Source organism: Leucoraja erinacea, chromosome 1, assembly GCF_028641065.1.
Source record: "Leucoraja erinacea ecotype New England chromosome 1, Leri_hhj_1, whole genome shotgun sequence".
NCBI lineage: Eukaryota > Metazoa > Chordata > Chondrichthyes > Rajiformes > Rajidae > Leucoraja > Leucoraja erinaceus.
Window position 1 is genome coordinate 141,807,575 of NC_073377.1, and position 16,394 is coordinate 141,823,968.

The following is a 16,394-nucleotide window of genomic DNA, read 5'->3' on the forward strand; positions in this document are numbered from 1 at the left end:
GCAGGTGGGCCAGGAACTCCAGCACATCCGAGATCGAAGCCGTCTTGTAGGATGTCCCTGCGTCCAGACAGTACTGTTCCCATTTCCTGATGAAGGTCAGGTACTGTTTCTTGGTGGAAACTCGCAGGGATGCCGACATGGTGGTGATTGTTCTGTCTGATAACCCCAATCCCCGGTAAGGCCTGTTCAAAATCTGGAAACCAGGAGTTTCAATTTTTGGTGGCATGGATGGCTAATGCCAGTTACCGGGTGATTCAATAATTGGGGGTGGTGTTGAAGGACCATTGGTGTCTCTACCACCATGTCGTGGAACATTGGGAACCATGGTTGGGTAGGCCAGTCGGGCACGACCAGAATGCCAGAGGCTGAGTCTGCCTGAATTTTCTGGAGTACCCGACTGATGAGGCAGAAGGGAGGGAAAGCATAGAAAAAGAAATTTCCCCAATCCAGCGTGAAGGCATCTACCGCTGCTGCCTCTGGGTCTGGTTCCCAAGCCACATACATGGGTAGTTGGTGATTTAACCTAGACGCAAACAAATCTATATCTGGCGTACCATATTGCTTGACAATTTTAGCAAATAATTTTGGGTCCAACATCCATTCGATGTTGTCGTTGAATTTTCGTGACCTGGTGTCCGCCACTAAATTTAGCTTGCCTGGTAAATAGGCAGCTGATAGCCAAATATGTCTCTCGACACACCATTGCCAGATTATAGCAGTTAATTTGTCGCATGATACTGATTTAATGCCACCCATGTGCTGGATATAAGATACTGCCGTAGTGTTGTCGATCATAATTCTAACATGCACGTGCCGCATATCAGATGCATATGCTTTTAGCCCATAAAAGGCGGCGAGCATTTCCAAAAAGTTAATGCCCAGTGATTGTAGTAGCGATGCCTCTGAGTTAGTCCATCTGCCACCTGTGCTGTCTATGGAGTTAGTAGCTCCCCAGCCTAAAGCACTGGCATCCGTTGCAATGGTTATGTAAGGATTGGTTACGGCGATAGGACTGTGACTGTGCCAAATATTGTCAACCCACCACTGAAGTTCTGATTTGGCTTCAGCGGGTAAATCCATTTTGCGATCATAATGCCCCCTATGAAGGCGTAATGCATGAGTCCTTGCTCTTTGTAGATTTTGATAATGCAAGGGCCCATGTTGGGCAGCCGGAAATGCTGCTACTATAGAGCCAATAACTCTGGCTACATGCCGTATTCTAGGTTGCGGTGTAGCAATTAAATAGCTACAAGCTTCAATAAGTGAAACTGTTTTGTCTCTGGGCAGAGTGACAGTCATGTGAATCGTGTCAATAGTGAAGCCTAGGTAATCCATGTTAGTAGTAGGCTCCAATATTGATTTATCTGGGTGAAGGATAAAACCCAAAGTTTCAAGGAGTTGTTTAGTGGCTAACACTCCTGCGACAGCTTGTTCCCGTGTTCTTCCTAATATGAGAACATCGTCCAGATAGGCCACAACTAAATGTTTTAGTTCTCTCAATTTCTTCATGGCCACTTTAAGAATTTTCGTAAATAGTCTGGGAGCTGTCGTTAAACCATTGGGCAAAGCTCGGTACTGCCATAGCTGGCCCCTCCAGATAAATTTCAGATATTTAAAGTAATCTTTATGAATGGGTACCAAATAGTAAGCATCTTTGATATCTATGCTTGCCATGTAGTATCCCTTGGAGATCAGTTGTCTGGCAGTGACAAATGTCTCCATTTTGAAATGTTGATACTCAAAAGACTGATTAAGTGACGTCAGATCAATAATAATGCGACATCCACCATCTTTTTTGGTTTTGAGAAAAATATTTGATACAAATTCTTGCGGCTCGTGTGTGGTCATTTCTATGATGCCTTTAGCCACGAGCCGATCAAGTTCAGCTTGTCCTTCTACCTTCTCAACTGCCGAGGGAAGGAACACCCTTTGGGGCATGTGCTGAACTGGCGGTTCTACGCCTGGTTTGAACTCAATTTTGTATCCACTAATACTGTTGAGTATAAACTTATTGTTAGTAAGGGAGCACCAAACATGCTTGAAGAACCTCAAACGTCCCCCTGTTAATACTACACCCTTTGTCTGTGTATGTTGACAGGAACCAGACCCACCTACCTCCATGTTCACTTGTGGGGTCGTTTTCGGTGGGTCTGGCCCAAGGTTGTCCGTGTTGGTGCTGCGGTGGGGCGGCGCATCTTCCCACGGCTCCGCCCTGGGCCCCGCTCTAAAAAAGAGCTCTGGGGGTAGTGGGAGGCGGTCACCAGGCTTTCACCAGCTCGGTATCTGCTGGTGGCTGCCGAGGCGTGCGGCCAACTGGGTGTCTTCACCCTGCTCGGTCCTGGCCCTGCCCTCATGAGGCCTACTGGTTTTGCCGCCTCTTCCAACTCCTTCAGCCTTTTGGCCAGATCCGCACCAAATAGCAGCGCCTGTCGTTCGGGCGCTGGAGCTTTACAGAGGCCGGCATATGTTGGGTTGAGGGCAGGCCTGATGTTGTCCCGCCGTAGGTTATTTAGCTCATACGTGGTGCTGCACATCAGTGCGAGGGCATCCTGCTGGGGTATGGTCAGGTCTTCATCCCCAACGGACCGAGCAAAGGCGGTGACGGCTGCTGAGTGGAGCTTCAGGACTCGCTGCATTTTGACTTCCTGAGCCCTGATTTGCTGCCCCAGCTGGTTCCAGATCTGCCCATTGACCGTCTTGACCCTCAGCGCCTCGCAATTTTCTGGCGCTATGTAATTGTCAAGGGCCTGCTGGACAGCCTTGTCCTGCAGCGGGTTGTTGGACAGCCTGTTTATGGTGGCCGCCATTCTGGGTGGCAACACCATCCCAGTTGTTGGGGGCGCCGCATATCGGCCCACTACACCCAGTAGCTCTTCTTCCGGCACGCCCGGCATGCTGACGGTATCCTCCGCCTGCCCTTGGGATAGGCCAGCCCAGTCCTGGCCTCCCTTACTGCCCTCGAACATAGAGGGTACAGAAGGGTGTGGAGAGGAGGAGGCCAAAGCCCGTCCTCCTGGGAGATGCCGCATCTCCTCGTTTATCATTCGCTCTAGGAGCTGCCTCATGCAGCTGATCCGAGCGTCTCCCCTTTTCGGTGGGGGAGAGTGTTCCCGTTCCTCCGATTCATCGGAGGACACCGGCCGGTCGGTTTTATGAGTCGCCTTCCTCCCTGTGCGGGGCGTTGAAATCTGCAGCACTGGGGGCGGCTCGGTGTCGGGTGAGCGGGAGCGTTGAAAAGGCTCCTCCGCTGCGAGAGGCTGCCGTCCCGCTATGGACCCGTCCTCGGGTGGAGTTGGGCAGGCAGTCCTCCTGGCTGGTCGCTTGCGAGAGGCCATGATTCTCTCTAGAGCGACTCTGTAACAAAAAAGGCACTTACCTGAGGTCTTGTCTTTATGCTGCAGCTGGAGAGCCTGGCTCCAGCTGCTGCCGCTGTTGCACTGCTGACGTAATGCCGCGCCTGCGCGCTGGGTGGGTTCTTCACGTAGTCACTCACGTGACTCCGAAGTAAAATTCGCTTCTGCCTCCAGAACCTTCCACCAACCATGACTGTAATGCAATGACTCTGAACTCTATGTGGATTAGTTCCTACTGAAATAACCCGTTATGCTTATCTGAATTACTGAGAAGTTGTGACCACTGTTCAAACAGCAAAGTTTGCACAGGATGGTCGGATATAAAACAACTTAACTACGTTCAAAATATTCCAATTACACCAAAATGATTTCACACATTGCATAATTACAATTTTTTTTAAATTACAAAGATAGTGATTTGATTATCTCTGTTTATGTTTCGGACCAATTTAGCGTGAATAGACAATAGACAATAGACAATAGGTGCAGGATTAGGCCATTCGGCCCTTCGAGCCAGCACCGCCATTCAATGTGATTATGGCTGATCATGCACAATCAGTACATCAGATTTGATGTATTTCGCCAACCTTTGGGGATCAAAATCTTCAATAACACATAACAATATCCATGTGTATGTGTTAATGTGCACCTATTTGCAAATGTTGGCATGAAAACAAAACAGTAATGGCTTTTGGTTACAATGAGAAAGGTTGCTCCTACCTGGTTCTGCGAGATTAAGAAGGTAACAGTGTCACCAGGGCTGACTGCCAATCTCTCTCCTTTCGTGACTATCTGGAGACCTCTGGGAGCCATCAGTGGGCACAGGTGCTGCGTGGAACCTTGCCCCTTGTCCAAACCACCCTTGCAGACGTTGAGGGCCACCTTCCTGTAACTGTCCAATACATGGGAATCTTAAGCATTTGCAGCCACACATATCATACTCATTAAATGCACAGACAGAGTGAGGAAGAGGGAGAGAGAAAGGGAAAGAGAGAGAGGAAATTTGGCACACTACAAACTTCATGTATTTGGCTTTGTATCATTCTTCCTCCTGCCACCAATGTTATAGAGTCATAGAGTGATACAGTGGGGCCAAGGAAAGAGCGTTCACGTCGCAGCCCTGTTTCCACCAACCTTTCCACCACAACGCACAAGAAGCACAAGGCAGACACCATTGCGCAGATGCCGAGAAGTGTGTTCAGCTGGAAACAGACCCTTCAGCCCAACTTGCCCACACCGACCAACATGTCCCAGCTGCACTAGTCCCACCTGACTATGCTTGGTCCATATCCCACCTAACTTGTCCCATCCATTTACCTGTCTAACTGTTTCTTAAATGTTGGGAGAGTCCCAGCCTCAACTACCTCAACAAAGCTTGTTCCATACACCCACCACCCTTTGTGTGAAAGTTACCCCTCAGAATCCTATCAAATATTTTCCCCTTCACCTTGAACCTATGTCCTCTGGTCCTCGATTCACTTACTCTGGGCAAGAGGCTCTGTGCCCGATCTATTCCTCTCAAGGAATATGTTTTTTGCAATATGTTTCCCAGCCTAGAGAGAGAAGCACTAATCAAAGTTATGCTGAAGAAGCATATTTGGCAATGCTGCAAGATTTTCTCAATTTCACAGCCAGTCATGAGATTCTGAATGAAAACAAGCCATCAGCAGGTTGATCAACACCTAAAGTATCACATTTTTATATTTGCAAAAACACCTCAGGATGAAACACGTGTCATTTCCTTGACTACTTTACTTTGGTGCCAATCTGTTTTATACGTCAAACAAAATCACAGAGCATGTGAATAAAGAGCTCTGCCAAGCACAAAGCCCATCATACCCTATATCATGTACAATGCCACTCACTTTGCCTCCAAATGTATGAATGAAAGTTACCTGATCAGAGTGCAGGTGATAATAGAATCATGTCTTGAAATATACTTTATACTCCATCGTGAAGGAGAACTGATTTGTCTTTCATTAACAGCATGGAATAAAAACAGGCGCTTGTACAGATCCTCCTTGGGTTACCAATGCCCAACTTACGAACATAACCATAAACTGTTTGTTGATCACGCTCCAGGAACAATGATTAAATTCAAATCAAAACTTGTCTTGAAAGAAACCTGCTGACAAGTAACCTCCCAGTGGCTCAGCACTTCAACTCCCCCTCCCACTCCGTCTCCGACCTCTCTGTCCTGGGTCTCCTCCATGGCCACAGCGAGCAGCACCGGAAATTGGAGGAACAGCACCTCATATTCCGTTTGGGGAGTCTGCATCCCGGGGGCATGAACATCGAATTCTCCCAATTTTGTTAGTCCTTGCTGTCTCCTCCCCTTCCTCAGTCCCCCTGCTGTCTCCTCCCATCCCCCAGCCTTCAGGCTCCTCCTCCTTTTTCCTTTCTTGTCCCCGCCCACCCCCGCCCCGATCAGTCTGAAGAAGGGTTTCGGCCCGAAACGTTGCCTATTTCCTTCGCTCCATAGATGCTGCTGCACCCGCTGAGTTTCTCCAGCTTTTTTGTGTAACCTACCATTGTCACTTAGCCACTGCCAATTGTCGCATTGCCACTGCCAATTTCACCATGGGCCGCTTAAGAGAGTTGCTTTGGAAATTGTCAAGCAATTGTTTCTATTGCTTCATTGCTGATCATCCAAATACAGTACATTACAGAACTACTATCTACCTCATTGGAGACCCTCAGACTATCCTTGATCAGACTTTGCTGGCTTTACCTTGCACTAAACGTTATTCCCTTATCATGTATCTATACACTGTCAATGGTTCGATTGTAATCATGTATTGTCTTTCTGCTGACTGGTTGGCATGCAACGAAAGCTTTTCTCTGTCCCTCGGTACATGTAACAATAAATTAAACTGAATTGAACTGAATCTGTTTAATGATTTGGCTCCCGTTTCCTCTGTGATAGAGAAGTCCACAGGTTAATTGCTCTTTGGAAAAAGATATTTCTCCTCATCTCAGACCTAAATGACATACCCTGTGCCCATCGGCTAAGATTCCTGATTCAGGACTTCCCCACTATTGGGAATATGCAGTTGTAGTCTGTCAGTGCCATCAGGGTTTTATACGTTTCAGTCAGATTTCTTCTCATGCTATTAAACTGCTAGTGCAATATAGGGGCAAGCCAGTGCAGTGATAATGTAGCAGGCCAGCAAGAGATTCATATATAAAAAGGCAATTTGATGCTATCAATTCTTCCACCAATCATTCAGCAATAATTTTTTATCGATCACAGATTACTATTACTGCCCAATAGCTTTAGAAATTCCACTACCTCCTTGACAGTAATATGGATTGTCATGAACATTTCTCCATTAACTGCAGTTGGGAAAAAATGTTGGAGTAACTCAGCGGGACAGGCAGCATTTCTCTATTTTACTTCGGAGTCACGTGAGTGACTAAGTGAAGACCCCGCCAGCACGCATGCGCAACATAGCGTCTCAGGCAGTGCAACGCGACGGACGGGAGTACGAGCTCTCCCACAACAAGTTTAAAAACGGGACCTCCAGGTAAGTAAACTTACTCTGAGGTCGTGTTTTGCAACCCTTGTTCTACTTTACTTTAGGAACATGAACAAGGGAAAACAACCAAGGAAGGTCGTACCCCGTCCGACTGCGATAGACCAGGAGGGTCCCAGCAGTGGGGGGCGACACCTGGACCGCACAGGCTGCGGTCCTCAGTCACCGACAACATTTCCGAGCCAAGCCCTACGCCGCTAGTAAAGCTCGAACAACCACAGCGGGCAGGAGGTAAGGCAAAACGGAAGTCGGACCGGCAGGTCTACTCGGACGAGTCCTGCGCGGAAGACTCACCGCCCGAGAGTGGCAGAGGTAGCCGTTTGAGCCGTATGGAAAGGCTCATGGAGCAAATGCTTCAGCGGGACTTGCTCCGGGAGATGGGGCAAGCTCGCCAAGGGAGCGCAAGCACCTCCGCTCCAGTGCACTATCACGCATTGGCCATCGCATCACCCTCAGCAGAGGGGAGCGTTGGCAACCAGGACGGGGCTGGTCAAGAACAGGGGTCACTGGCTGAAGAACCCGGGAGTATGCAGGGGGTACATGATCAGGAAGAGCTGCTGGAAGTGGTGAACCGCTACGCGGCAACACCGCGAGCGGGGCGGCCGTTACAGTGTAAACTGGCGGCCAGCATTGACTACCTGTCCTTTAAACCACTCCAAGAGCAGGTAGCCAATGAGGCGTTGGATCTTTACACGCCTCCCGAAAATTGCATTTCGCTCAATGTGCCTGCCGTTAACAGTCAAATCTGGGGGTACACTGGGCAGGGTATCAGAACCCAAGAACTTAAATTGCAAAAAATATTGAAGCTCCTGATGTCGGCTATCACCTCCTATGCTTGTTCCGTGGACGGGGTTGACATGACAACAAACCAACAGGACACCCTGGCTCTACTGTGCAACACACAGTACAAGATTAACAAACTCCGGAAGGAGGCCATTAGACCTGCCCTCAACCCAAAATTCGCAGGACTGTGTAGAATGCCGACCTCAGAACCACAGACCCTGCTATTTGGCAAAGACTTACCAAAGCAAGGCTAGACCTGGATGATGAATCCAAGGCATTTGGTCTCATGAGGGCAGGGCCCGGAACGAGCAAAATCACGCAACCCAGACGGCAGTACCCCCACGCATCCACCAGTAGGCGTCTACTTCATGGTACTGGTGAAAGCTCGGGGCCCGCATATCATCCTCGGAGGTCTTTTTTAATACAGGGCCCAGAGCGGGCCCCATTGAAAATGCGCCACCCCCCAACAGCACCACCCTGACAAACAAGGAACCAGAAACTGAAGAAGTAAACATCCCACCAATAACAATGGAGGTAGGCGGGTCTGGTTCCTACCAGTACATAAAAGGTGGAGGGATTGTGCTAACATGGGGAGACTACACCTGTTTTTGGAAGCATGGAAGTCTATCACACTTGATAATTATATACTAAAAAGCATTCAAGGATATAAAATTGAATTTATTCAAGAAAACATGCCACCAGTTCAGCATGCACCTCAAAGGGGCTTTACCCTCTCACTAAAAGAAAAAAACATGAGGGACAAGCAGAACTGGTGAGGTTACATACAAAGGGAGTCATAGAGAAATCTAATCATGAACCTTTGGAATTCGTTCGTATCAAATATATTTACTAAAAGCAAAAAAGATGGTGGATGTCGCATCATCATTGACTTAACCACATTGAATACTTTCGTTAGGTATATACACTTTAAAATGGAAACATTTGTGACTGCCAAACAATTAATTTCCAAAGGATACTTTATGGCAAGCATCGACTTAAAAGATGCATACTATTCAGTACCCATTCATAAGGATCATCGTAGAAACCTAAAATTTACCTGGATGGGGCAACTATGGCAGTACAAATCGTTGCCTAATAAGTTAACATCAGCCCCGAGACTGTTTACCAAGATATTAAAACCAGCCCTGGCAATATTAAGAAAACAAAAACATATCGTCATGGCGTATCTTGATGATATTTTGATAATAGGCAAAACCCTGGAATTAGCTAATTCAGCAGTATTAACTACTAAACATTTATTTGAAGCTTTGGACTTTGTCATACATCCAGGTAAATCTGAGTTGACGACATCCACAACTATGGACCATCTGGGATTCACAATTAACAATTAACTCAGTCCAAATGTCTGTAACGTTGCCAAAAGAAAAATCAACAGAATTGGCACAAACCTGTAAACAAATTAATGGTTAACAATCAACCAACCATTCGGCAAGTGGCAAGAGTAATTGGGAAATTAGAAGCAGCATTTCCAGCTACCCAATTTGGACCTTTGCATTATCAAAACTTACAAAGAGCAAAGGTGCAAGCGTTAAAACAACATGCAGGTCACTTTGACCGAACCATGAAATTGCCGATCGAAGCATTATCAGAGTTACAATGGTGGAAAGAGGACGTTTGGCATAGTTCCAGTCCCATCATTATCAATAAGCCAATATTAACTATACAAACAAATGCCAGTGCTCAAGGCTGGGGAGCAACTAATACCATATCCAGTACAGGTGGTAGATGTGCTAATCTAGAATCATCACTACTACAGACACTGGGCATAAACTATTTGGAAATGATGGGTGCGTTCTATGGTTTAAAAGCATATTGTTCAAATATGCACCATTTGCATGTTCGTTTACAAATTGACAATACCACAGTGGAGGCCTATATTAACCATATGGGCGGGATAAAATCGATATCATGTGATATTTTGGTCAACACAATCTGGCAATGGTGTATCGACAAACATATTTGCAAATCAATAACTTATTTACCAGGTAAGCTAAATACAGTGGCAGACACCAGGTCACGCAAGTTCAATGATAACACCGAATGGATGTTAAACCCTAAAGTATTTGCTGAAATTACAAAGCAATATAGCACACCAGATATCGATCTCTTTGCATCCCGACTGAATCACCAGGTACCGATGTATGTCGCTTGGGAACCAGACCCTGAGGCAGCGGCGATGGATGCATTCTCGCTGAACTGGGGGAACGATTTTTTTCTATGCCTTTCCCCCCTTCTACCTTATCAGTCGGGTGCTACGCAAAATACAGATGGACTCTGCTTCAGGCATTTTGGTAGTACCCGACTGACCTACACAGCCATGGTTCCCAGTGGTCCTTGACAGGGTCATAGAACCACCCATGGCCATTCCCAGCGGACCAGATCTACTGATCCACCCTGTCTCAGGCGAAAGTCACCCATGCCATGACAGAATAAACCTGTTGGGGTGCAGATTCTAAAAAGACCTTTACTGGACCTGGGGTTGTCAAATAGAACCATGGACACGATGACAGCATCTCACCGTCTTTCCACCAAGAAACAATATCTCTCCAGTATCAGAAAATGGGAAACATACTGCTCGATTACAGTGACAACCTACAGATCAACCACCATAACAAATGTACTGGAGTTCCTGGCCAGCCTTCACCACAGTGAAGGTCTGAGCTATAGCACTATCAATTGTGCTAGAAGTGCACTGTCAGCCTATCTAAGGCAGGCACCAGGACAACAGGCCATAGGGTCTCATCCACTGGTGGCCAAATTAATGAGAGGGACCTTCAATTCAAACCCCCCTAGACCTAGGTATACCAAGATCTGGGATGTCAGCGTTGTCCTGACATACCTAAGGGGATGGCCACCAGCTAGATCCCTCACTCTGGAACAGCTAACCCTGAAAACGGCCATGCTGATGGTGTTAGTCTCAGCACAAAGGGTCCAGTCCCTTTATCTACTCAGACTGGACAATATGGTCATAACATCAGACCAAATAACATTCACCATTCAGGAGCTGGTAAAACAGAGCAGGCCAGGAACTTCAGGACCCATTATGGAATTCCGGGTGTACCCACCTGACCCCTGTTTATGTGTCATGACTGACCTACTACTATATATCAACACAACCAAAGATTCCCGAGTGAGAGAAAAGGCACTATGGGTCAGCCACAAAAAACCTCATGGTCGGGTGTCGAGTCAAACCATTTCTAGATGGCTCAAACAGGTATTGGGAGCTGCTGGAGTGGATACTGATATTTACGCATCTCACTCCACCAGGGCAGCATCCACGTCTGCGGCTAACAGAATGGACGTGCCATTGGACCACATCCTGGCAACAGCGGGGTGGTCCATGGAAAGAACTTTTCAAACATTCTACAACAAGCCATCAGCACAACCTGTTTCATTTGCAGAGAGAATTTTAGACTCTGCAAATATATAATTTAAGCCCGGGGGAGCATTATTTTCGTTGTTATTGTTTCAAATAAATACCATTATTGGTTTATAAACAGATTTATGTTTGATTACGATAACATACTTCCTCCCTTGGATGACTTCGGCAGTGAGTGAAGCATGGACTGTTACACGGTTTGAAATCACAGAGCTTTAAAATCTTCACGTAGTCACTCACGTGACTCCGAAGTAAAATAGTGAGATTAAACGAGAACTTACCAGTTTGAAGTTTGATCTTTATTTTATGAGGAGTTACGATGAGGGATTACGTGCCCTCCGCTCCCACCCTCAATTATAAAGGTCTACTGGTATCTTAGTTCTCCTTATCTGTACTATGTTTATTTCAGTTATTGTGTTGTTTCTGTGATTCCACACCGCTGCTTTGAAGTATGTCGCGCATGCGTGCTGGCGGGGTCTTCACGTAATCCCTCATCGTAACTCCTCATAAAATAAAGATCAAACTTCAAACTGGTAAATTCTCGTTTAATCTTACTATTAACAACCACAGGTTCCCTCAGCTTCTCCACAGTAACAACAGAGGAGAAATACTCAATGAAGATGTGCACCACTCAACCTACCTCCTGTCCGCTCACTCATCATCACCGGTGAGTCGGCCAGCCACAATGGAAATGTTGGTGAATTTACAGATAGCATTGAAATTGCTTAGTCAGATGTTAGGATTGAACCCAGATCACTGGGGCTGTGGGGCAGCAGCCCTACCAGCTGTGACATCCCATATTCTTACACGTACTAATGCCACATCCACATAAATTAGTCATTGGCAGGAAGAAGAGATGAGGTGAAGACTTCTGTTTATGCCTGATTAGTGCAGGTGTCAGGGGTTATGGGGAGAAGGCAGGGGTTAGGAGGGAGAGATAGATCAGCCATGATTGAATGGCGGAGTAGACTTGATGGGCCGAATGGTCCAATTCTCCTCCTATCACTTATGACCTTATGTTCTAAATTAAGCATTGGAAGAAAGCAATTACCAATGTATCCCATGACACAGCGCAGAGAAACCGATGATAACACGTGAACTGTGAAAGGGGAAAGTATAAAGAGAGGGGCGGCAGAACAGACAGAACAGGAGATATGAAGTTTTTAACTTTGACAGACAAGTTTTTTTTTCCTTTCCCAACATGCAGCACCTACCCAGAGCTTCTGGTGTACGACTGTCCAGACTTGCAATCCTCTGAAGGTGACTCTGGGTTGTACCAAAATGCAGGGACACATCTGCCATTGGCCTGCTGCTCAAATCCGTAATCACTGCAAAAGAAATACAGCCATGAAGGAACGGAGACCATGATGATGAAATAGTTCAAGCAGCATCGAGTCGATTTACAACCTGTTATCAGGCATGGTAATTCAGACAACTGTTACTACAATCCATCATTTTCATTTTTCTGATGATATTTGAACAGATAATAATAATAATAATAATAATAATAATAATAATAATAATAATAATAGTAATAATTATACTTTATTAGCCGAGTATGTTTTGCAACATACGAGGGAGTTCATTTGCCATACAGTCATAGCAATAAAAAGCAACAGAACACACAAAATACATTTTAACATAAACATCCACCACAGTGACACCTCCTCGAAAAAAAGGTTCAATCTCTTATCTTCTTTGTCCTGCCGTGGTCGGGGGCTTCCCGTGACGGGGTGATCTTGGTTTCCGTAGCTGGAAATCAAGCTCCCACATCAGGGAGATCTCATCTCCCCCGCGCCGGGTGATCGGACCCCGGGTCGGGGCTGTTCGAACCTCTTGCAGCTTGTTGCTTCCTGACATCAGTCTCCGCCCGAGACAGCGAGCTCCTCAATGTTGGAATCCGCAGGCCACGGCTGGAGCGTTGATCCCAGGCAAGGGATCACAGGCTCCGATGGTAAGTCCATGTCCTCGCAGTGGGGCTTAAAGTCAGTTTCGAGCAAGGCCGCCAGCTCCATGATATTAGGCCGAAGAGTGACCGGAGATATGATCCGGAAAACAATCGCATCTCCGGCAAGGTAAGAGATTGAAAAAAATTCCCCCTCCTCCCTCCCCCACCCACATAAAACAAACCAGAGAACATTAACACAAACTTTTAAAACACACTAAAACTAACAAAAAAGACGAAAAGACAGACCGTTAACGAGGCTGCCATCGCTGATGGCACCACCCAGATGCTAATCTATGTCATGTTACAATAAGATAGAACTTTATTTATCCCAGGAGGGAGATTAATTTGTTAACAGTCATAAAAAAAACACAAAATACATGAAGCATGAAATTAAAGTGGCGAGTGGAAAGGTTTTGGGGATGTGCAAAGATTGAGGAAGTTGGGGGATGGGGGGGGGGAGTCACTCAGTCTATCCCACGACGGAAGGGGGAGGAGTTGTACAGTTTGATAGCCACAGGGAAGAAGGATCTCCTGTGGCGTTCTGTACTGCATCTTGGTGGAGGATGTTCATGCCTGGAAAACATGTTGACAGTCTACCCAATAGGTTCTATATAACATTCGCGTTAAGAAACAATTGTGTTAAAATTAGAGTGGTGGAAATTCCCCCGTGAAACTTCTAAATTGCTGCATACTTGTCTTCAACTGGTACCTATGACCTCTTGCTGAAATAGATAGCTGGAGTTGGATGGAATGCCTTCTTAGACGTGGGTATCACATCTATACTTTTGTGATTATGTGGCACGTTTTAGTTAGATTATTACAGCTGCAGTACTTTCCTTCTATTTATTGAGTATATTCATAAGTATAATCTTATCCGAACTTATAGAGGTGTATGAAATCATGGGAGGAATAGACGCACAGAGTCTCTTGCCCAGAGTAGGTGAACCGAGGACCAGAGGACATAGGTTCAAGGTGAAGGGGAAAAGATCTAATAAGAATCTCAAGGGGTAACTTTTTCACACAAAGGGTGGTGGGTGTATGGAACAAGCTGCCAGAGGTGGTAGTTGAGGCAGGGACTAACCCAACCTTGAAGAAACAGTTAGACAGGTGCATGGATCGGACAGTTTTGGAGGGATATAAACCAAATGCTGGCAGGTGAGTAGTGTAGCTGGGATATTTTGGCCAGTGTGGGCAAGTAGGGCCAAAGGTGATCCATACTGTATCACTCTATGACTCTATTAGAAGTGCAGACATTTCTGAAAAATGTGACAAGGAGAGTGAAGAGGGAGCATTTTAATCATTTAAACAAGTACAGACACAACATATAGTGCTGGATAACACCTGTTTTCTGTACATGTAGATGCCTACACCAAAGGACAAATTGGGACATATTCACCAATGGTCGAAAATTAATTAGCTGAAAAGAAGAGAACTATTTTGCAGTCCTCTTCAGAGTCCTTGATGCTCATTGCCTTGATCTTTCTCCCGAGCATGTTGTATAACTTGATATACAGAAGTGTTTTCCTTGATTGAATACAATCAGAAGCATGCTGTGAGACTGTCAGGCAGGAATGATTCATCGGATGTTGAGACAAGATGTTGAGGAAAGATGTGGGCGACTAGGCTTATGTTGACACAAGTTTAGAATGAGCGGAGCTATCAAAGACAGCAGTAAAGTTCTGCTGGCTGGTGTGCACAGACTTTATATCAGAAAAATATCTCCCCTGGATTGCAGATCCAGGACCAGGTTTCACCATGCCAGGATATAGGGAAAACATTTTGCAAGTTCACAAGTTGTAGGAGTAGAATTAGGCCATCCGGCCCAATGAGCGTAATCGTGTATTGTCTTCCTGCCGTCTGGATAGCACGCAAAAAAAGCTTTTCACCGTACACGTGACAATAAACTCAACTGAAACTGAAACTGAATGTGATTTTCCTCAATTGGAGCCCGCTAAACCTATGGAATTCTCCACTACAAATGGCTGTGGAGGCCAGATCACTGGATATATTTGAGAAGCTCCATGGATTTCTGGGTATAGGGGTCATCAAGGGACTCGGGGAGAGAGCAGCATTGAGGGCATTACAGTTATAGAGCTGCACAGCATGGAAACAAGCCATTTTGCCTGCTTAGTCTACGATAAGCAAGTTAACCTATTGGGCTAAGTTGCTTATATTACCCCATTGCCCTTTAAACCCTTCCTATTTATATATCTTTCTAAATCTATATTACTAAATCTCTGATCTTGACCGCTTTTGGCCGACTGTGCGATTTCCGAGAGAACACCGCCAGCTATGGCCGTAATTTTTGGCCACCTCGCTCAGAGCCCCCCTCCGTCGTGTGAGTGCGGAGGATTTTTTCCGTTGATGAATAATTAGAGAGATATTAATGTTTCTACAAAATTCCTCATTCTCTCTGCTGCCCAACTGGCGGCAGGGGGAGGGACTATAAAACCAGGAAGTGTCGTGCCTCACTCAGTCTCTGCCAGAACCAGGAAGCGAGAGGGTCATGGCTCACGGCTCTCAAAGCTGCGAATAACACTGAAGGCACGTCTACTCCACGGTGAGTCCCCAAGATGCGGCTGTAAAGTGGCTGCAGCCCTTTTAAAAAAGTTTGTGTTCACAAGTGAAATTTGGTTGTCGGGTGTCTGCAGTTCAATTGTTTGCCTCGCCTTTTTTTTAACAAGTTTGTGTTCACAAAGTGCATTTTGGCTGTCGGGTGTCCGCAGCCCAATTGTTTGCCTTGGCTTGGCTTTTAAAGTCGTTGCAACAGTTGGATGCCTGCCCAAGCATCCATACGGACCACAATGTCTATACTAGCCCTCTGGAAACCAGTACCTTTGGCCCGCAACACCCATAATAGCGCAACAGACAGCACCCCCCACTGGTGAGCAGTATTGGAATTGGTGGAGAGGTGGAATATTGCGTTGGTGACCAGCCCTCCTGTGTGATGCTGGGACCCACTTAGTCTAGTTATTTATAAATATAATACATTATGCAATTGATTTAAAAAAAACATGTAGTTACCATTCAAAATCAAATTCTGTGCACTGGCAAGGTTTGGAGGAGAGGGCTGATGTGAAGTTCTTTCCTTTAATACACCAGGATGATATTTTCCGTCTGCGGAACCGTCTCTGCTCTCCCATGATGCATTGCTTCTCCTAAATAGAGACATGCTGGTGGGTCAGTTGGCACAACTTCATATCTCATAGACAGGCACAAAAAGCTGGAGTAACTCAGCGGGACAGGCAGCATCTCCGGAGAGAAGGAATGGGTGACTTTTGTGGGTCGAGACCCTTCTTCAGACTGATACCTCATAAAACACACAATGGGAATCGACGTGCTGCGCTGTCCATATGCTAGTATTCCCAATACCC

At 46.1% G+C, this 16,394-nt stretch overlaps 1 protein-coding gene across 2 annotated transcripts in view; it reads right to left on the bottom strand.

Annotated features, from left to right (window-relative positions):
* Positions 1 to 16,394, bottom strand: part of sorcs2 (sortilin-related VPS10 domain containing receptor 2) — a 736,913-nt gene that overhangs the window by 43,424 nt on the left and 677,095 nt on the right. For both annotated transcript variants that reach the window (XM_055644862.1, XM_055644870.1), the window contains exons 16-18: positions 16,045 to 16,178; positions 12,287 to 12,400; positions 4,074 to 4,245 (exon numbers count right to left, since the gene is read on the bottom strand). In XM_055644862.1, coding sequence (XP_055500837.1) covers positions 4,074 to 4,245; positions 12,287 to 12,400; positions 16,045 to 16,178 — 420 coding nt within the window. The remainder of the gene's footprint in view (positions 1 to 4,073; positions 4,246 to 12,286; positions 12,401 to 16,044; positions 16,179 to 16,394) is intronic.